This window comes from Pogonomyrmex barbatus, unplaced genomic scaffold (assembly GCF_055798465.1).
Source record: "Pogonomyrmex barbatus isolate J1 unplaced genomic scaffold, ASM5579846v1 scaffold8, whole genome shotgun sequence".
NCBI classification, from domain to species: domain Eukaryota; kingdom Metazoa; phylum Arthropoda; class Insecta; order Hymenoptera; family Formicidae; genus Pogonomyrmex; species Pogonomyrmex barbatus.
Genome location: NW_028297182.1, coordinates 3,078,312 through 3,101,546, shown reverse-complemented (window position 1 = coordinate 3,101,546; position 23,235 = coordinate 3,078,312). Strand labels below are relative to the sequence as shown.

The following is a 23,235-nucleotide window of genomic DNA, read 5'->3' as shown; positions in this document are numbered from 1 at the left end:
GTAACATAGATCACAAGGTTATAAATAAAATATTAGATTATATATATATTTAAACACTTTTATTTAGTCGCATTTTATTAAAGCATGTTTTTTTTCCATATACACATCTGTCTACAAGTAAAGGTTTATATAGTAGCGATGAAGAATAATTTATAATAATCTATATTTCTGATCACATGTATAACGCAACGTTCATCCTAAACAATTTCGTTTGTTGTTGGGTATATATCACGTCGAATCAATTTTTAATACAGGACATGAAAATCCTCTTTTAATAGAAAAGTTTTGAAAACGATTATATCAATTGGGCGAAAAAACGGGAAGAAAAACTGATTTGCCGATAACGATAATGCAGTAAGCTACACAAAGAGAACTTCCAGTATCTTCAAGCAAGGCGTCGAAGAACATCATTAATATACGTAGAGGGATTTCTTATATCTTCTAATAAGCCTGAAACATTTACATTTTATTAAAGATGAATAATACAAAAATGAAATCAATAATTTATAAGAACGATTTTAAAAACAATGTTCAAGTCTGAACTTTTTCAATTATTGACCTCTTCGATTTTTTGTGCGTTACGAGACTTACCAACAATATCGCAAAACTCCTCGAATGATGTGCATGGTACTAATTCATCGCGATACGATGAAAGCACGCGTTCCGAGGCTTTTAACATGGCTTCGTCATTGTGCCTGATATATTCAGCTAGTACCGAAGGCCACTGGTCGTCGGACAAAACGTTTACTTTCTACAAGTGTGGAAAAGACGGTTTAGACAAACACATAATTGCTCAATCAATAGATATTAAAAATTATTAAAATCATTCTGAACCTTAAAGAAGTTTGCATAAATAGAGTCCACTAGACCAAAGAAGATTAGAATGCTTTTGTAAATAGCGTAATCCTTGGCGGTTGGTTCCATGATGGTCTTAGTAGTAGCTGATGGAGACACGTAACGTTGATGTGCGAGGATGAGTAATCGATTGAGGTGTGTAAGTCTATGAGATTTCCAACGAGCGGGCGTGAGTAAAAGTAGCGAAAGTGTGCACTGATACAATGGACCTTCTGCTTCGTAACAATTATCGAGCCACGCCGAGCCTGGCGGTACTTCTAGATAAGTCATTAAAGCTTTATCCTCTCTGGTTGCCGATCGCGTTCTACAAATCAAACATCAATTTATAATATTTGACAACATAACTTTTGTATTAATTTTTTACTTTCCAAAATTTCCAATTTTGTACCATCGAATCTTTTTTTTTTCCTCTTTATTATATTTCTATAAGTTATTAAAATATACTCACGTATTAACGACATACAGAGCCATGTGTATTAAATATGGTACTATGTGCATATTTGATTGGGGACCTCCACCACCGGTGTCCTCATGGAAGTTCTTCTCTTGAGCGAATCGCAAAAGAAGCAGCTTCAGATCATGAATTGTCGACGAATAAGATATATCGCGGTGACTAGTGCACTCTTGCAGATAGGTATTGTGCCTAGCCAAACAGCTGGCAAATGCGGATTCTGGAACCTGCGGGCCCCATAATGGCAACAGCCCGTTGCATTTCGTATTAGCGTTCTGCAGTGCCGCGCTTTCCCACTCATCTCTAGCGCGCGCCAAACGCACTGCAGACATATGACAATCTACGTGGACCACATTGAAGTGCGTGACAGTAGTGTAACCTACAGTTTTTCGTTGCTTCGTTTCAAATTCTTCTACATTACAACGCTTCGTGAATGTATAAACGCCTAACACCTATAAGTAAGACAATAAAGATGATCATTAATGAAGAAAACATGCAGGAAAACAATTAATACTAATATATTGTCACAAACAAAAATTAATTCCAAATTTCCTAAAACATATGTCAATAAAAAAATAGAAAAGAAAAAAATAGGATACATTACCATATTTGGTTTAAACTTGTATCCCTCACGACAAATAACACAGATCAGTCCAGTCTCATCGCCCAGGTCTTCCATTTGCTGCAGAATCGTTCCGCTAGCAGTGACTTGACCTTTATCATTCGTTTGCATACCAAGTGCGCCAAGTTGTCTCTCTCGCATCGCCATAGCTAAGCGTTTTTTCTCGCTGCGTGTATGCTGGCGGGCTTCTTCAATAAGTTCAGCTACTCTCTTATTGGTACATAACGCTTCCAATAAATTCTCCGCTAGCGAGCCAACGTGTTCGTTTGAAGATACTTGTTCCAGTCGATGAATGATACTAATGGTTACTTGCGAGACTGTCAACTGTAATAGAATAATGATTTCGAATGATTTATTTATTAATAAAAGAATTATGAATATAGGTTTGTATTTACCTGAGTCGGCTCGTGATCTGTAGCTAAACCCGTGAGGAATCGTAGAATATATTTCAGAGCTGGTTTAGATATGAATTCCTTCAGCTCGTCGCTATCTGTACGTAACAACGTGGGTTTAACGCATGGCGCGTGTACCTGTAGAAACGAAGAAGAAAACATTCGTTAAATTTACATATAACGTATTTTAATATTTATATTATATGCTTTATACTTACAGTGATGTACTCAAAAGCATCTTTTACTATACCCATACTTATGATATAATCTTTCAGCGTGTTACCAATCGCATTTCGTTCAATGCCTTGTGTGAGTATACAGAATAATTCTAACTTCTGCTCGTCCTCAGGTGTGTGTTCAAAATCGAACTTATAAAAATTTAACACAGGTTTGAAGTAATCACATAGCAGTGCCATTTTCTCTTTATTGCCATATGTCAACGCTGCCAAGACTCTCGCAAGGTGTGCGAGCACGCTAGTGCTTTGCCTAACCGCTGTAGATTGTGTACAGGATAAAAGGGCCTTGATATGCTCCGGACCACCGAGAGTACGCGAAAATGCTTCAAACGCACTAAACGGTTGCGAAGCCGCGTTTGCCAATATTGTTTCCATGATCTAGAATCGATGTCAAGTATTTACGTATCGTTCTCATGACGTCAAGCAAGAAGATCTTTGTATTATACTTACGTCTAATAACTGTTCGGTAATTTTCGCTTGGGAATTTTCAGACTCTGTAGTGAGACAACGTTGAAGAACGTCTAAAAATACAGTCACCGCTCCCAATTCGGGTTTGCTTAAGACCTCCTGATTCTTCTTCACTTTCACGCACAATCTGAACAATTTCAATAGAACTTGAAGAAGAGGTCTCGCACGATTCACATCGTGTATCGCTGCCAATCTGTCTAACATAACTTGAAGACCGCCACAGTCTGCTAGCACATTTGCCATTTTGTAGACTTCCTCGTTATTCACTTCTTGCTCGCTACTGGCGTTCAAGGTTTCAACAAATTCTTCAGTCGCGTCTCCTAGCAAACCACGCATACGATATATTACGCGCATGGCATCGCATTCACCACCTTCCAACACCCAAATTTTCTTATAAACCTAAAGAGGGAAAAAAATGTTTGATTTCATATGTGGAAATAATAGTTTTTCTAAAATTAAATAATTGTATAAAAGCAACAATAAATATAAAGTAAATATCTTAAGATAAATTTATATCTTTTTTAATTAAAAATTGTTGGATCGACTCTTACCTCCTTAACAGGAAGATCCAAACTAATAATCTTGTTATTAACAAGAAGTTCCATTCCATTATCATCTTCCAAAAGTGCAACTAATTCACAATCTAGACAAATTTTATTTTTGACGTCTCTCATAAGAGGACCGAGACCAGGTTCCAAGCTGCTATAAGGATTTCCTAACATTCTTCCCTAAAATGTTTAAAAAAAAGAATAACAATATTTTCCATTTCCATTTATATAAAGATTTTATTTGAAAATAAACGCGTACGCGGACTTACCTGCAGAAAATCTTCTTGTTGCGGATCCTTTTCAAGCGTCAAGAAAAATTCACCGATATCGTTTTCTTCTGGATAAATAATCGAACACAATCTTTCAAATATGAACACTGGAGTACGAACATCTTGAGGATTCTGCTTTTGTATCGTTTCGACACAAATTGCCATGAATGCCTTTGTTTCTTCTTCGGTGCCTAATAAATAAAATAAAAATAAATATTATATAAAATAAATATTTCATCTTCATTATGTATTAAACAAATATTATTATAAGGATGTCTAAATACACAAAGTTCTAAAATTATTACCAGTAGTCATTTCTTCTAGAAGTTCTAATAGTTTCTCTTGCGTATCATCTATCAGTCTAGTACGCTGAACAACGAGTCTCCTGAGGGACAGATAACCGTTCAGCACCGCGCCAACTAGTCGACCTTTATACTGCTGTTTAATATTTTCCTGTTCCAAGAAAGTCGCCAAAAGTTCTGTGAGCATTTTCAACGAGTATCCCTGAGCCAGATCGCTAGTTAAAGTAGTCTCTTCCAGTCTATGTAATTCCTCTATTTCCCGGGTTAAAAGTTCCGCCAATAAAGTCATTACACCGCGTATTGCTAGGAATTGCTTCCAGGGTGATTGTCTGATTAAACTTTGATATAACGTGAGAAATTCTGTACTGCTCTCGCCAGCAGTACGTAGTTCTTCCAAGTAATATGTCAGTAAAACCAAAACCTCCTTCTTCCTCTCTATACCTTGACATAGGCTCTCGATCATATTACAAGCGACTTGGCGTGCCAGACGAGAACTAGGATTAAAGAGAACTTCCTTCAACCAAGCACCGTCCGATAATCTTAGTGGTTGAACACCTTGATGTCTCATGCAACGTTGATGCCACCTGTATCCATATTTTTCCATCAAATACAATACGTGAGCCTCCTCCTGAAACAAAGGATTAAATAAATTAAAATCTTTTTAACTTTATTTATATCCCTTTGTGATATACATTATGTATATTATTAATACGAATAGTAGATACGATCTTTTAATAATTTTATTTTTATTTATTCAAATATTGATTGGCTTGTTCTTTATTTCATAACCAACCTTTTTAAGAGGTTTAGCCGTGGACGGTTCCGTTTTCTTAGCCGGCATACGGCGGAGCCATTCGGAATACGAATGCTTGGGATCGCCGCTGATCCATTTGCCCACATCAATACTGACGTCTTCTGGTGGTTGTACAGTCGCCAGAGATTCGATGGTTTTATCCTAAAATCAGAATATTACATAAAAATATACATAAGAATATTACAAAAAAGAAAGTCAATCTATAAAAATTCGAATACTTACTTTATTTTTCTTTGATATCGGTTGATCGGGTTTAATGAGACCTTGCAGAATTTTCAGACATGGCAGTATGATGCTTTCCATTACGACCGGACTTTTCGACTCCTTACAGGCCGTTAAGAATAATTGCATTACGCATCGCAATTTTTGTTCCCAGCACGAGTCCTCCTTTTGCACGAGTGCCGCAAGAAGAGCCATTTCATGCCGTACAGCAACCGAGAGATCAGGAGTGGCGACTCGTCCGCGAAGTGTCAACGTGATTCGATTAGTTAGAAGCGAGCATATCTCCTTAGTCGATTGTGCGTTATCTCTCGTGACGAGACACAATAATTGTCGCACTTCTTCTTGCATTTGTACCGTACCCTTTCGCAAATTGTGCTCTACGAGTTCTTGAATCAATCCTTGCTTGCACAGAACATCTCTGGCTACACTATTGGTGGCTAATGCACGTAACAATGTTAGGCAGTGTTCCGTCGCAGCAGATGCACAGCCGTAACACCGTCCAACCGGCGAAACTATTGTCTCATCCTTTATAACATCGCTCGCACTGGACGTACCGTATGACGATTGCGAGCTACTTTGACCACGTTGATTTCTGTCATACGCAACAAGCTCCCTGCGACAGGCTAGAACGCGTTGAATGATTTTGCTGAGCTCCTCGAAAGAGGTCTTGCATTCGCCGCAGTATCTCTGTGCGAGTAGCTGGATCGCTCTGTTCACTTGGGTACTGCCAGGCACCTGTATACCTTCTTCTAATCCTCGATCCAAACGGTGTTCAGATATCTTAACGAGAAGCATTTCCAATGTAGGTTTGTTGGATATCAAAGTTTTATATACTCTGTCCGCCTTTTCGAGTAAAGTATTAATTGTCGCCACTGTCTTCTTTCGATCATCATCGTTTTCTATGGGATCAACGGCGCAGCACGGCCTGCCGGTTAGGGTGTAATCGAATTTCGCATATTTGCAGAATCCGCAAGCGTGACATAGGAACGGATCTTTCTCGTCGTAATTAATCGCGCGGCACTTGTGACATTGGAACACATTTTCGCCGCAATTCGCGCATATACCAGGATTCGCCGGAACGCTAGCGGAACATCGCGGGCACTGCAGCGTCTCAGACGAAGCTTGGATATTTTCATAGAAATCGGCATATTCGATCATGAGATTGCAGGCTACTATTGGAAGAGGAAATTCCATTTTGACTTCCGTCTGCCCCTGGGCAAGTGTAATTTTTTTAGCCTTGTGCCACATGGCTGGTTTATTCTTCAGTTCCACGACAGCCTGTACTGATCGATTGTTGTAATAAACATTGATAGTACGGACCATCTTTGTTCTCTTCAGATCACCTATACGGAGAGTGATGCGACTGATGGTGTGGCTACCGACTAACTTCACGATCTGCGTCGTTGTTGTAAATTTAGAATCTACCTTAATTGACGACAGTTTGATCGTCGCCATCGGTACTTCTGGATTATTACAGACGAGGCAAGGTTCACTTTCCAAATAATAACCATCTAATTCAACGAATTGTGCCAGATTTACATAAAGATTCGCGTTAGGATGTCGCGCGAGTAACTGATTCTGCGCGTGCAAAACAGCAACCGCCTGTTCCATGTATGTGTGCATCTTCTTTCCGGCATGTGGCGTTTTTAGACAGAAGTAGCCAAGTAAATCGACAAACTGTGCTGCCTTCCTGCCATATGCTGGGAGTAGAGGCCACAAACGCCATAGAAGATCCAGCAAGACTTCCTGATCCGTTGGTCCACAGTTTCTAAAATGAAAAAGATATATATTTTATCTTTTTATTGCAACGTTATATCTTATATTTTAGATTATGTTTATTTTGTTCTATAATTAAATAATCTATTAAATGAAGATTAATAACTTACTTGTATATTGCTAATATAAGAGAATGCGCTTGCCAGCGAACGTTTGTATTGTTCGTTTCAAGTAGGAAAGTTTGTATGAACTTCATCAGCAATGTGGGATGAACTTGCTTTTGAATTTGTTCGACTAGAGTCAAGCATTGTGCTTCTTCGAATTTAGCCTCTGTATCAGAATCTTCCGATTTTTCACGTTCACGCCTCTCTTTTGTGCCAGTCGTAGATTTCGATTCCTAATTTAAAATTAATTTAAAAATTTATATGAATATATTAACATCAAAGAAAAATGCACCGTTTTGGATAATAATACAATCATACAATTTATACATTTCATTACATTTACCTTTGACTTAGTGTCCTTTGTTTCTTTGGATTTATTATTTGAACAGATAGCACATTGCAATAATTGAAGCACTGTAGGGCTCACGCCTTCATCTAAGAGTGTCGATATGGCGAAGAAATACGATAGAACCGTGTTTTGCTTTAAGCAAAATCGTTGCCAATTTCCTGTGCGACTGGTAGCAATCTCCACGCAACATTTGAGATGTTCGATCAATTCCACCAAAGAATCATACGGTAAATTAATGGAATGCGGACGTGCATGCGGCGGATCATAACCACCAGCAGTACAACATTGTTGCACGGACTAGCAACAAAAATTTAATAATTCAAGATAAATTTATAAACTATTTTCATTTAATAAAAGAGAGTATTGTGTATAATAAAATCACCTGCACGTGAGATATGAGAGCGTGTAAATCCCGCAATTGTCTGTACTTTTCTTTATTGCCGCATATGAAGAGCAGCAATTTACGTACTTGTCGCCTGACGAATGGAGTCTGATACGACATCATGTACTCGCAAAGATAGAAATACCATGGCTGTATGATTAAAAAAAAACAATTAATCATCTTGTATAGATATAAAAAAATATAAAAAATTATTAATCATCTATTCATATAAATACATAAAAGAAGGCTATAGAAAATTATTGACTTGTTATTGAAATAGTTACTGAATTAATTACTTGTTCGAATGCAGGCTGCACCACGCTACTTTCCGCGTATTTGTGCACCTGATACGGCAATCGTAGTACCATTTCCGTCAATAATTGAGGATAGGGTTCAAACACATCGCCAGCATGACCCTTAACATATTGTCGTAGGAAGAATGGCGACATATCTGGAGGCGACGTTGTAAGATGTTCCTTAAGTAACTGACCTCCGATCATAGTACCAGAATCTTCCGTATTGGTACTAATAAACCAAATATATTTGTGAAAGATTATTGTCATAAATTATAATATTGAAATAATGTCAAACATTCATAGTGTAAACTTACGTTTTCCAATAATCGAGTAAGGCCTGTAATAACGTCAAACAATAGTCGATAATACCAGCTTTGCTCAATATTGCTGCAGTAGTTTGTGATACAAAATTCGGATTATCCGAAGGAGTCTTTGTAGCGTATTTCGAGCGAGACATAAGAACGCCTAAGAAAAAAAAAAAAATAATAATAATAAATCAATTGTAATATGTACAGCATATAAAACCACAATTAATAGAAATAAGTAAGTATTCACTTACTTAGTAAGCGCATAATAACCAAATGAACTTCTCTCTTGTTGCTACGCTCACATATGTTGTTTGTATCAGGCTTGTCCATCTCCAGTTCCTTCACGAGCATTTGCAATAAGCGTTCTATGCAAGCTTTGTCTCTTTCGTCTTGCCCGTCAAGATCAGCAGTTAACATTAGTACAACCTGATGAAAAATAAAAATTTTAAAGATTGCTTATTTTATTTAATTTTCATTGCATACTTATGATATAAGAAACAAGTACCTGCATAAATGGAATGGCAAGCACTCCTCGAACATTTATCAAATTGGGTACAAATTGAGTAAATCTATCCAATAATAAAAGTCGTATAGCATGTAGTTTCACAGTGATTTCACCAGTTGTATCACTTTCCTGTTCAACACCTTGTTCTTGCTCAGTACCTTCTTCTTGCTCAGTAGTCTATGACGCAAATTATAATAAATATAAAATATATTTATCTTATATTCAATCAATCAATTTTTTTATTTCAAAACTTCAAAAATTTTATTGTCGACTTTAGAGAAAACTGATAAACTAATAAATATATATTAAAATAATATAAATTCTAAATGTATAAAAATGTAATTTCAAGAAAATAATGACAATGAATGAAACCAAACAAAACAAGAGATACGTTATACAAAACGTTATAAAAAAAAATTCTATATATAATAATATGTTAATATTATATATAATCAAAATGCAAATATTATCCAGCCATTGTCGCTGTTTTTTCTGCTTTAAAAACGTGAATTACATATTACAAGGTATACTTTATACTATAGGTACTTACAGTGAAGGTTGTAGGAACATCTAAAGTATTAGTTTCAGAACGTGGTGCTTGGCTGACTCCAATTCCAATCGGAGCCATAGCATTATCAGGAGCATTGTCTCCATATGCGGAACTCCTGCCAGAAACATTATGCTCTCCTGTCATGCTATCAACGGCACTGCCTCCGCTATCGCTTCCACCACTCTCGCTTCCCTTACTACCACCACTACCACCCTAAAATAAAACGTATTCCAAGCGTTACTACAATATATGCAAATACTAGACTCCGTTGATCCACGTCTGCATACTTTCAGTGAATAATAAATGCCAAGTCAATATGTAAAGATGTAACTTACTTGCTCAGCGGGAGATGTTCGAAGAGTACTACCATCAGTTGCTGCAGTTGATCCTTCATCGTCAGAACCACCCGCGGAAGCAGTCGTATCAGAGTAATGTCCACCTTCTTGGGCCTAATTGGAAAAATATTGAATCCTTGATTATCAAATGTGAAAAGTCGCAACTAAATGTCGAAAAAAATCTTGATACTACTTGTAAAAATAATTTATGCACTTTACGCGAGGGAATGTTACCTGAACAGCGTTCGGCACTTGAACCAATCCCTGAGCCGCTAGATTTTGTAAACTTTGCAATGTGGAACCGCTTAGATTCTGAAGACTTTGTATACCCTGCAAATTAGGAAAGCCTTGCTGGAATCCTTGCCGCAACGCTTGCAAATCAGCGGCTCCTTCGTGGTCTTGTAAACTGAGGGCTATCGCGAGTTCTACCATCGCTTCGTCGTCAGCGTCCGGCGGCATATCGAGTAACTGTGGGAAATTACCAGCACCGAGCAACGCTTCCAACGGATGATTAACCACCCTCGCGGCAGCAGAATTCTGATTGCCTTCGGCGCCAAGCATAACTGCCACTCTGTCCACAGCCTCGACAGCTTCGATGTCAAATTGCTGTTCTACATCGCGCTCTACCACGTCTTGAGATGCCTGTGACGGAACGGACGTGGATTTTTCTTCAGTTTCAGGAACTACACCTACAAAAATATTAATAATGAAAATTAAATAATAAGATAATCAATCTAATAAATTATCATAAATTATTTAAAATTATTTCTATTAAATATTTAAAAATTTTTCAATTTTATACCTGGAGTACTGCAATTTGGCGGACTCGGTATATAAACTCTTCTGCGTTTGTATCTAGGCCTAAGCACTCTGATTATCGCATGCTTGGCACTAAAACTAATCGTGGTATCTGAAGACAATAATAATTGTAGATATAATTTAGCAGCTATTGCAGTATTGTTTTCAACATCGCATATCGTGAAGGCATGAATGATCTCTACGATTGCGTAAACTGTTCCCTCAGCATGCGTAAGTCCTGGAACGACTACTGGTGCAAGTGCCATATTCTTAGGATACGCCATATGTAGAGACCATAATATCTCCATCAATTGAATGACTAAATGTTGATTCACATCAGCCTTGTTCGAACGAACTTCTAGACGGTCTTTCTCGAAAACGGGTACTAAAAATAAATAATTTCGACGTTACATATTTGTTCATTTAAAAATCTGAACGGTTTATAATACACACCGGTGCTTTCATCAATTGATTTATTTGCGTATTGTTCAGCGAATTTAGCGAGATTGTGCGGTCGAGAAACGGCAATAGCACGAACAATAAGTACAAGCCTGTAAAAGTTCTCCGCATCTATATCTGCAGGATCCTTAGACTCTCGCATTGACTTTAAGGACTCAAGTACATGCGATAGCAACGCATGATCCTGAAATTGTACAGAAAAACATAATATGCATAATAAAATCATTAGTGAATAATTAATTATCAATGATGATCAACATACCTTGTGAAGGTGATAAGCCTGTTTAGTGCTATGAAGAGCAGCTAACAAAGCTGTTGTGTGCATTTGCACCGATGGTGGAGTAGGTAATATTAACAATCGCGATGCGACATCAATAGCTGTGGTTTTCAATGAAGTTTTGTCATCATGCGAGGATAAGATAAATGAAGATTCCAGGACTTCAAGAATGCTGGATATCATCCTATAAAAATGATATAATTTAAAAAAATGTATTGTTATTACTATATTTATTAATCCAATTGAAATAGTTGTATTTCATACTATACTTATTAATTAATATAAAGTATATATTGTATTATGTAAGTTAAATAATTAGTATATAATTTGTAATCAAACAACACAAAAATTCGTAATAAAAAAACAGTTTTAATAAATTGTTATCGGAATATTTGTCTTACAATTTCATTAATCAAAAAAAAAATCTTTGAACATATTCTTTCATAAAAACTTCCATTATTTACAAATTATTTATAAATTAGTAACTGGTAACATCAATTATTAAGTTTATTACTTTATTTTGTTTTTTGCAATATTGAAGTTATGATATATCCTTACCTTTCCATGTTAATCGAACTATCCTTTGTCGTTCTGATACAATATATGCTTGGATTAAAGAATACTTTCTTTATAAAATAATTAACTTCTTTTATATACTTCATATATTTAAAAAATGTTCTATTACGTACTTGTTGATCGAAGACAATGATGCAGAAACAATAGTATTATCAGTTTCATTATTGACTGTCGTCACCGGTGCGGATGTTGGTGGACAAGATTGAATTTCTTCTATTTCTTCAGGCCATCCAAATGCATCCTTGGTTTTGCCATATCTTTATAAAAAAACAAAAAATCTAGTATGACTAATATCAAGATAAATATGTTTTTGTCTGTGTAAAAACTTTTATGCTTCATTTTAAAAAGAGATACCTAATAATATAGAAGTTATACTAACATTTTGATAGAATCGACCATAATGACACCCTCTTGATCTTGAGATGGTCCAAAAGTAATCGTCAATTTTTTATCAGCTTGGAGACTTTCTTCCCTCGTTAAAGGAATATCAAACCAGCGACTTCTAGTTAATGTAGTTCGAATACTTCTGCCAAATACCTTTACAAATACGAATATTATATAGTTTAATTAACATTAAAAACAAAAGTCGATATGTAAATATTATTTATCAACTTACTTCAATGTACAGTGGTGCTTTTTGAACATCTTGATTGCCAAAAAGTACTCTTATTCCTGTCATTACTAAAATCGCGTCATTATTCGTCACTTCTACATTAAAGCCCATGGATTTTGTAGAGGCCACATACATTCCGGTGGTGTTTAAACGATGCTTGATTTGCGCGACGTTATAAATCTGCAGTAAATCGTTACCGCCGTATTCGACGTCGTTCATAACCTGACAGTGTTCAAAAAAGTCAATAGGAAACGAGATTGATCCTGATGGTTTCCCCATTTTGTTAGCCTTCTTCTTTCGCGTTGGTTTAATACCAGTAGTAGTACTAATCGGTTGTACTGTGGACGACATCCAAAATCCGGTCTGCTCCATACCGGCCATATAGATTCTCAAGCTTCCGTCTTCGCACAACAATATCAAAGTCGTGCGGTGCTCCGCGTTCGAACTGGGATGCCGAATTGCAACCATGTCCATGATCTTTGCCTTCGCAGGCATAATTTTAATTTCTTGTATCATGATCGTATCGGGCTTGATCATCAGTATCACCGGATTATTGCTGGTCTGGAGGATGGAGCAGACTAATCCAGGATGATTCGCCACCTCGCTCCATTGGCACAACGGTTGCGGCTGATTATTGTTAGACTTATTGCCATTCGTCTTGTTACTGGCGAGATTAATTTGAAATACCACTGTGATGTCGGAGTCCATGTGCCTCAGCGGCGCTATGAAGCTCTTGCCGCAAACATAACTGAAGAACAATAACTGTAGAGCGTGAGAATAGTAAATAGAAACACCTCCGCCGCACACTTGGCCAGTGTCTTTTATCTCCGGATGATAAACGTCCAACGTGTTCGTCACATAGAAAGCACCATGCTTGGCCTGGCTTTCCTCGTCCATTACTTGGCTATAGATATACCCGGCAGAAGACATAAGCAACATATGGAATGTACCGTCTTCTGCATGCATGAAAGTGCAATCCCTTATTTTTCCCGTCGGCACAAGAAAATAATACTGTGGACTTAATGCGTCCTTTCCCAAGTCGTAAATTTTAACGAAATCAGCGGTGACCAATGCCAATTGTGTCTGTGCACCGGGAAGCCACAGGGCTTTAATAATAAAGTTTCCACTTTCAAGCTGAGGATGTAACACTAGATGATCGGACACTGTTCCGGAACTGTTGAATGTGAGCACGTGACAATCCTTAAAGCCGCAAACTGCTAGGAAGTCCTCGTTCCATTGATTTCCAGTGACTGAAAGAACGGTGAAGGGTACCGGAGCCGAGGCGAGCCTTGTCAGAGTTAACTTCCTTTTAGAAGAGTCAGCCTGCTTCAGCAATGCGCTTAGTTGCAACACCGTTATCTTGCCCTTTTCATGCGAGACGGCCAAATGTTGTCGCTTACCATGCGGAGATGATAGACAACACATGGCAACACGTCGTATCATATGAGCGGAGAGTAACTGTCTGATCGTCTGGCCCTGATCTCCCGAATAATTCATTCTAACGTTTTCAAACGCGCCCTCCTGCGATCCCAACGTGGGTAACATAAGCTGATCCGTGTGCTCGAACTTCTTGTCAAGTGTGTGTAAGCGTTTAAGTGCCAATTGGGCCCGTGTGTGGCAGCCGACGGGTGAGTATCGCTGACAGGAAGTATCTACCGCGGGTACCAACGCCCGTGTCAGATCCACCAACGAAGACACCAATCCACTCTTTATCAGTTGAGATTGTATCCAATCCTTAGATGACTCCAATTGTTTTGCCAAATACGCTTGTCTTTGAGTGTCGCGTCCGCTTCTCTCATGCTTGTCATACAGGTGCACGGGACTGGACGCCCTTCGGCGCAGGCTGCTCGTGAGGAGCAAATTGCTGCTTTCCGCAGGCGCGCCAGCATTGTTGTACGGCATATTACCGCCTACTTGATGTTCTGAGCTCTGCGGACTGCGCTTTGTCAACGCCTGGCACGATCCGTCGTCCTTGGCGCCGCAATCACAGAAAAAATTTCCGTACTTGGCGTATGTGACATCGTGGCCACGATGACAGACTCGTGCGCACACAGTGCAGACACCGACCCCGTCGACCATGTTACACGTGTGGCAGTGGTACCAATGCTGATTCATAAACTCCTTTTGTGTAATCGTGAAAGTGCATAATTTGTTACAGAGACTGTCCTCGTCCGAATCTTCGGCCGCGCTGTCGTCATCATCGTGCGGAATTTCGTCTACCCAGTCGCTGTCATTTACATCGTTATTCGGTATAGCGCCTTCCCAAGGCGGGCTAATGGCTCGATCTTGAGATTGTGCCTGCTGCGGGCAAATCGCGCCCACAATATCGGCTATGTAATTCAATATACAACAACCCGCTTCGATGTACGGCGACGGTTTGTCAAAAGTCTGCGAATCCTTGTTCATTATCTGCTCCTTGCAGAGTTCGACCCATTCGGTTGCAGCTTTGAACAGCAACGTGTGCCCTTTTTCCAATCCAGCATCAGCTAATGTAGACATAATATGCATCAAGTGCACAAATCGATTTCCTTCGATGGTAGGAGACAGAATATGATACGTTAATGGTATGAGAACTTGAAGAATAGTTATCGAAACGTTCGCACTGAAACTACTTTTATCTTTCACTATGTAATTTGTAAGCGCCCGCAAGAAACGACTGTTCTCGTGGATCGTAAGCTGCTCATCGTTACTAGTCGTAGGCTGATTGTTGGAACTATCGGAAATTGTCCATTGCGCTTGTTCGTTATTAGATGCGTTGTTTCTTTCATCCGGTTTCTGACTTTCCTCCGAGGTTCCAGAAACAGTTACCAATGTATTCGCAGTGCCGGCTGTGGGTGTTGGTATATTCGTTGTAGAAATTGTCGCCGGCACATTCGTCACTCCCAATATAACGTGTCTTAACCATGTCTGCAATTTGTCGCTTTCAACGTTGGCAAAACTAACCACCGAATTGCAAAGACGATCCAACGAACCGTCACCCGGTTTCTCAGTCGTTCTGAATAATGCGCTGAAGAATTGGAAAACGTATGTGCTAAACTGTGACGAAGCTTGAGGCGACGTTATAGATAATAAAACAGACACAAGACTACGATTCGTGTCGGGCGCGAAGAACATATCTAAAGCTTTACATCCAAGAGGCTTTTCCAATAATCGTTCCCAATATTTTATACACTGATCCAAAATATCCTCGTCAATGACAACTTTAATGGATCCATCTGTATTATCGGTATACTCGATTATCAAATTGTAAGTGTGATTTAATACAAATAAATGTTCGCGCAAGAGTCGCGCTTCATTATCATTATCTTGTCCCAATAATTTGGTTAGAGTATTGGTAGCCATCTCTCGTAGGTAGTCAGTACGAGCATCCATTGACAATGAAATGAGAATGTCTACGGCTTGAGTATGTATCTCCGATTGTGATTCCGGGGCTGTTGCAGAAGTAATATACTCCATCATAAATGAGACCAAGCAGTATAACAAATTCTTCAAGGACGGATTAATAGAGAACGTCGGATGTTCAGATAAAGAACTAACGTGATAATTCACCGTAGTAAAAATATAACTCTCCGCTGGTATTATATCGTTCGCGTATGTATTCCAAGACACAGGAGCAAACGCGATACTCTTCCATTTGTCTAGCGCTGATTTCACACAGCTTGGCAAAAATGAAACTAACGATGTTTCCGTTTCCCAATTTGCACCTGCCATTGATAATATATTATCCAGAATTAGATAGTCCCGCATACCGTACTTTCTATGTTCTTCGATAGATTCAAATGTATGGTACAATATGTTAGATCGACATGACATCAAAATGGCATCTGTCAACGATAAAATATGAGGTAAAATTTCGATTATCATTTTAGTTCTGTTTGACGGCGCAGAATCCACGTTCTGCGTACTCTTGGAAGTTTCAATATTCTCAGTAGAATTTTTCGATATGTTCTCATCCATGAGAACTTGTAGCTTTCCAACGACTGCAGCCAATATACATAAAGAACCAAGTTTTGGCAATGATGCTTTCGGCATTATTTTGTCAGTAGCATTGTATTCAGGTTTAAGTGAAATGATACAATTCTTTGCAAGGGTGACGTCATATTTTAAAGAGTTTACAGTGGACGATACTGTTTTCAACAAATTTTCTGCGTATTGCGTATACATTCCTTGCTTCACTAAACAATCCTTCATCCAACCAGTAAAAGTTTTATACGCAGCTCTTGGTCCCCATATCAGTGAATGAAGCAGCATAGGACCAGCTGGTATCTCTTCGCCAAGAGCAAGTTTATTCATGTAAGGAGTTGAAGGAGGTAGCATCAATAATAATTCCCAACATATAGAAAAACAATATTGAATTGCACATAATCCAGTAAATGTAATTTTTTCCTTATTGTCAGCACCGCTTTTTCTATGCATATCAGTTTGATTAAGTACATTCAGGATATCAATTAAAGCATCAACTAACAGAGGATATTTCATTTTATCTGGTGTACCCAAAATAAAATTGCAGGCCTGTAAATAATATGTTTTGCATTATATAAAATCTTATTTGATATTTTACAAAATATAGATAAAACATTTAAAACTATTACAAAAAAGCTAAATTTTTAAAAAATTTTTATTATAATTTAATATAATTTTTTCATTATAAAAAGTATTAAAAAAACTTTTGCTAAATAAAACTTTTATTATAAGTTAGAATAGGTAACTGTTACAAATTATTATAAAATATCGTTTCAGAAATTATAAAAATTATTTCTGTAAAGAATTTTCTCTACAACTAACTGATTCATATACAAGACATACCAATCCATCCAACTTTGGTGCGTCCTGATTATTAAAATCTGTTCTTGATAAATTATAAAAACGTGGTTTCATTGAAAATTCATCTTGTGAACCATATTTGCGATAATTATCTTCTATTTCTACCCAAGGAGTAAAAGCTCTGGCAGTCTGTTTATTTCCATCTTTTGTATCACATACTAAGCTAGTTGCAGCGAATAGATTCCATTGTACCTGTACAAAAAAATAAATATAAATAATCATTATTCATAACATAATGATTACATTTAGGTAATTAATATAAATGTACAAGTTTTTTACTACCACTCAGGTTATACTATCACACTGGTGGCCCTGGTATCTTGCTATCTCAATTATATTGAGATAATTATTTTACTCTAGCATTTTATAAATTGATATCATTACAAATCATAATAATAAAACATTGCAGATAAATTACTAATTAAACTAAAATAAGATAAAATATATTTTAAATTATTTTATTTAATAATTTATATTGCAATGTATAAATTATTATATGGTAATGACTACATATGTACATATATATATATATATATATATACACATATACATATATATATATATATAAAATGCAATTTATAGAATTCATATATATAAATATTTTAAAATAGAAATGTAAAATCTTACTTGTTCAAGCAGTACTGGATGTGCATCATATAGATGCTTCATCATATATTCAAGTAATAATAATAATCGAGATAAGTGTAACAATTGAGAATCTTTCATCGGTGTTTTTATTGCTTCACTGCAACGTACTGCACCACTTCCAGTTACAAGTAATACAGATTTCTTTTGCATTAAGTTCAGAGAATGAAATAGGAAAAGAACCAGTTGAGCATGTTCAACATTTAAATCTGCAAATGTACAATAATAATTAATATTCTAACCATAATAAAATACAGTAGATTTTAGATATATTTCAAAACTTGAGTATATTAATAATCATATATATCAGGAGAAGCAAATTTAATTATATTATAAAAATAAGTACCAAATTGAAAATCAAATAAAAAATATATATTGCTTTAAAAAATATATATAATCAATGAGAAATTTATATTGTACCTTCATTTTCAGCTTCGTATGTTGTTTGAGGATTGCATACATTCTCAACCATAGTTGTTACTAATCGATGCCATATGCTTATACACGCAGCTTCTCTTTCTAATTGAGGTTTTAACAGCAATACCTAATATGAAAATATTTAAATAATACGCGTTACAGGTAGATCAAAATTAAACTAATTATTCTAAAAAATTTCTATTCAATTTTTATAGTGTTATTAATTATAATGCACCTGTGCTAATACGCTGAGAGTTCGTGGATACACTTGAAGAGGCCATGTGGTAGAGCTATTGCTTTCTGTAGACCAAGGACTTACTCCCAAATGTTGAAGCAAGGTATTTTGTAGAGATTCGCTTAATGTATTCCATGCCAGTAAGTTGTGAGTATAACGACTTAAAGCTTGAGAAAATTCCGAATACATGGTGCCTAATGTTGCGCCATAAAATGCTGAAATTGTGCCTAAAAGTATAACTCTATACTATAACACTAAATATTTTTAATATAAAATATATAAGAAATATAAAATATAATGCAAAAAGTATTAATGTAAAAATATAACAATTATATATATTTACCTGTTTCAGTTCTAGCTGTTTCATGATCTAAATCTCTTATAATTGCTGCCAATATAACCATTTGTTGCTCAACTAAACCATTAACCACATATTCTCGAACATATGTGCTTCTGGTACCAATTAAATGTTTATTCATAAATTGAAATATTTTTGTAGCAAGTGAAATGTACTGCAAGAAAAAAAAAGAAAAAAATTAATAATTTATTTGCTGTAATTTATAACTTATTATAAATATTAACATATACATTTATATCCAATTTTTTCGTTATATTTTATGTACATCAATATGTACATTTTTGTCTTATGTACTTATAAACTTTAGAAAATAATCATAATTAACATACGCCATGTGGTTCTCGATTGTCAGGAACGATAGTGGTAGTGGTAGTGCGTTCCGCACTTGCTTCATTATTTGTTTCTTTATTAGTGTTTGTTGAAGTCTCGTCTGATGGAGCAATGGTTTCCTCAAACCATAATCCCAAAATAGGTTCGCTGTCCTCCTCTGCCGACATAATAGTTTGTTCTATGCGTATACCAGTATATTAATAAAATTATCAATATATAAATATGAAAATAAGCACTTTAAGCACTGCATCCAAATATATACATTGCGTACAATTATACGTCTATACAAATTATTTTAAAATTAATTTTTATACATCAGTCGTATCATATACTATTATTCACAAAAAATTCATATAATTTTTACACGCTATAAAATAAACTTGTAAAATATTATAAGTAGCATTTAAATATTCCTGCTACTAGCAGCAATAAAATTAAAATTGCAAAAGAAAAGATTATCTTAATTTGTGATATATGCATACATCCTAAATATATCTCTCAGCTAGCTAATTTACTATTAAATAATAAAATGCATGAACATAGACAAATATATTAATTGAATATGTGAAGTTACCTTCATCAGTGGAATTCTCTGAACAACTCAAAAGATCTTCATAATATGTAGTAGAATCCGATTGACTCAATGCATCTCCTTCTAAAGGATGTTTTTGTACTCTTTTCAATGTACATGCCTATGATAATGAATAAAATTTACACAAATGATAAAAATCATATCATATCATCAATATGATTAATGCAAGCGCATAAAATAATTCAATACCTTTCTGTAACTAATAGTAGCCAAATAAAACAGCAAATGATTCAATGGCACTGCTTGTAGGAACGTTACTGCTCTTTGTAATGCTGTAGCGGTAGATAAAATATCCAGCGGCGCTGGTTCAGGAACTGCCACAACTGCATCGGAATTAGCTTCGATAGATACATCTTCCAGAAGTGCGCTCATTAGGTTCAATGCATGCGATGCTAATGCCACTGACAAAACACCAAATCCTTGTTGCCTAGTTATATAAAAGTATATTATTTAAATGGAATACCAAATGAAATACCAAAAAAAAAGTTTCAGAAAAATATATAATTACACTCACACTTTCATAAGATTTACACGTCCACTTCCATCGCGAGCTTTGCTTGGTGATTTTCCCTTTTCTTCTTTCCCTTTATCTGCAGCGCTAAAACTGCTCACAGTCAATTGTGCTTGTAATCCAGCGACTAAAAGCCACACTCCAATAAGCAAGTGATTTTGTAGAATCTATTATAAAGAAAAAGACAATTATAATATAACTGTATAAAAAAAGTAAGATTAATATTACTCAGGTTAATAAACAAATTGAAATTAACATTATTAAAATTTTAAGATAATAAGTTATTATAAATATTTAAAATTGTAATATTAAAGATGGCAAAATATAATTTTTAGTTTTAATAACAAAGAGACAAAGCTCATAAAAACTTACATGTCCTCCGGCACGCGTGCTATTTTTAATAACATTTGATACCTGGCCAAATATTTCTAAACTCTTCTCAACAACTGTAATTGCTAAAGTATCATACTCTTCATCAGTGGTTTTTGCATTCTGATTGGTTTGACTATTTGTTGTGGTATTTGTACTACACTTGGGTGATACTGCATTTGTTATACCAACTATACTTGACGCTGTAGCATTTGCAATTGAACAATATAGACAAGACATAGTTAATAATGACAACTTTTCCAGTTTTTGTGGTGTCAAAGGCTCAAGTATCGGGAGAGATATCACATTATGTACAATATTAATGTCACTGACAACAGAATGCAAGCTATGCCTTATTGTATGTGCTTCTGAAGTATTCGCCGGCAAGCTAAATCCTTTTTTAGACAAATAAGTTTGATATTTTCTGGTATAACGCGACAAATGTGGAAGATTTAAACACATATCCAACAAAGTGTCACCCGCTCCCATATTCTGTAATGTGCTTATATTGTTTGCAATAAACATCATCTGCAATATAATTGTTTTATATTATTTTATTCTATAATCTTATTCAGTTATAAAAAAAACATTTATATTTGTTGATACAAACCTTAGTGTCAGAATGCGTCTCATTTGTGGTGACATTAGTATTTTTATTCATATTATCCATGGAACTTTCATTATTAAGAATCAAAGATGACGAAAAATCTTGCAGTGGCATTGTCAACTGTTCGAGAATACTAGTAGACAAGTCGCAACGAGTTCGCATAGACTCTTTCACAGATTGCTGAGGGGACTCTTTTTCTTTTCCACTTGACAAAACTGTCACATAAGATGGTACTTTGGAATTTTTTATTACAGAAACAAGAGCAATTTCCTCTGCAGATGTAAGTAAAGATTGTCCTGTGCATAATGCACGTATTGGGAGTAGCAACTGCTTGGTAGTCAAAACCGTTGGTGCAGTATCTCCAGGTTGTGTTTGTTGTTGTGGCAACTTGTCCACAAGATAAGTAAGTAATACTTTGCATGCTTGACAAATGATAGATATTTGACTTTTGGTAACTGAAAAGGATCTTTTGTAAGACTTGGTACTGGATTTGGCATTATATATAATACTTATATATAAAACTATAGATACAAAAAATTTTATGCTTCAAATTATATTTTGCTATTCCTAAATTGTCTTAAAAGTGTAGAAGAGTAATTACTTCTATATATGTAAAGAAAAACAAAAAGAAGGTAATAAAACACTCTTATGTCCATTTCTACTAATAGAATAACTTCAATCTCGTTAATTTAATCTTCTATTTCTAAGCATTAGAAAAAAATAAAGAGAAAATTAAAATTAAAATACCGAGAAATTAAAATTAGTCTGCATTAGTAGAAATATAGATATGATATCTTTAATAAACTTCAAATAAAAAACTCACGTAAAGTATTTACACTCAAAGTACTTTATTTAAAGTACTTAAGAATGTTGGATCTAAATTATCTAAATATTTTACTGAAAATATGGAAAAATATTTTATTAAATCGCTTATAAATATTCTGGAGTATTTTCCCTTTCTTCTTACTTTTTTCCTTCTAACGCACAATTTAAAAATAGCAGAACAAATTCGTAGCATTTCGAAGTTTTCGATATATGTATATATACACTGAAGAAAATGTTTTTTTTTTTTTTTTCCCTTTCGTAGTCATCCGCACGCGGATGCGCGAAGTTACTTACACGTATTTGCGCAACCGCTAATACAATCCGCCGACAAGGCAGCGACCGCCGTGTAAAAAGTATCGTATTGATCTTCGTGAGAGACAAATTTGTTTTCGCTGTAAGACAAGAGGAAAAAGGACGGATTGTTACTGCTGAATAGAATAAAATATCAAATGATCTCAACCCGCGATGACAGACGGACTTCCATTACCGTTCCGCCAAGGAGGAACGTGTTTTCCTTTTGCGATGAAAGGAGTCTGATTTAACGCGGCTGTCGGACCGCAACAAGTTGCACCTACCTTTTAACGATGCTCTTTACGAGATCGATAACGTCATTTTTATTAAACGAGCGCGGTGATGATCCTAAAATCGGTTTCATCACCGAGGGCCACTCATCGTGACCACCACTCTTCGCCGCCATTTTTGATACTGATGCTTCGTTAGGTTTTCATTCTCATCCTCTTTACATCGGTCATAACAGCGACTTTCGATTGGCGCTTTCCGATGTAGCCGGCAAAGGAAATATTGGTCTATTCTCTGTCAATCGGAAGTAAGTTCTAAAAGTCTATCCAGTCAAATGTCTTGTATAATTGATAATCATACTCATACAGCACACTTTACCTGAAGAACGTCTTGAGAACGTCCTTAAGCCTTGTATCCACGATGCTAGAAATCGGTTCGAGATCTCGGATGGAAAGAGAATTGACCAATCACATTGGCTAATTTGGCCGAATTATTC

At 36.0% G+C, this 23,235-nt stretch overlaps 1 protein-coding gene and 1 non-coding gene across 5 annotated transcripts; both read right to left on the bottom strand.

Moving 5' to 3' along the window:
* Positions 1–37: 37 nt before the first annotated feature.
* On the bottom strand, positions 38–22,948 carry poe (E3 ubiquitin-protein ligase-like protein poe). 4 transcript variants are annotated; one of them, XM_089084267.1, is made up of 43 exons: positions 22,796–22,948; positions 22,515–22,612; positions 21,399–21,850; positions 20,792–21,316; positions 20,423–20,586; positions 20,098–20,335; positions 19,891–20,008; positions 19,316–19,473; positions 18,972–19,140; positions 18,629–18,855; positions 18,397–18,520; positions 17,959–18,185; positions 17,314–17,523; positions 12,511–17,019; positions 12,274–12,431; positions 12,008–12,151; positions 11,877–11,924; positions 11,304–11,502; positions 11,036–11,225; positions 10,587–10,967; positions 10,019–10,473; positions 9,785–9,898; positions 9,450–9,662; positions 8,900–9,076; positions 8,646–8,820; positions 8,401–8,551; positions 8,087–8,315; positions 7,791–7,940; positions 7,403–7,705; positions 7,066–7,292; positions 5,180–6,947; positions 4,937–5,098; positions 4,147–4,771; positions 3,842–4,032; positions 3,576–3,752; positions 3,007–3,423; positions 2,539–2,934; positions 2,324–2,458; positions 1,911–2,252; positions 1,304–1,758; positions 835–1,159; positions 592–751; positions 38–450 (listed from the first exon to the last, which is right to left on the bottom strand). In XM_089084267.1, the coding sequence occupies exons 1-43, from the start codon at positions 22,915–22,917 to the stop codon at positions 386–388; spliced, it is 15,873 nt and encodes a 5,290-aa protein (XP_088940393.1). In that variant the 5' UTR covers positions 22,918–22,948; the 3' UTR covers positions 38–385. The 4 variants fall into 4 exon arrangements, with proteins under 4 accessions (XP_088940393.1, XP_088940395.1, XP_088940394.1 ...); XM_089084269.1 differs by having other exon boundaries at positions 11,877–11,909; XM_089084268.1 differs by having other exon boundaries at positions 18,629–18,843.
* On the bottom strand, positions 17,592–17,716 carry LOC148934705 (small nucleolar RNA U109). The gene has a single exon (XR_016141195.1). It is a non-coding gene; the product is annotated as a small nucleolar RNA U109 (small nucleolar RNA).
* Positions 22,949–23,235: the final 287 nt, after the last annotated feature.

Coding starts and splice junctions, on each gene's coding strand:
- poe (XM_089084267.1), bottom strand. CDS start 22,917: ATGGCGGCGAAGAGTGGTGGTCACGATGAGTGGCCCTCGGTGATGAAA. Junction 20,336..20,422: donor CGTGTAAATCTTATGAAAGT/GTGAGTGTAATT, acceptor TTATATAACTAG/GCAACAAGGATTTGGTGTTT. Junction 12,152..12,273: donor ATGGTCGATTCTATCAAAAT/GTTAGTATAACT, acceptor TTTTTTATAAAG/ATATGGCAAAACCAAGGATG.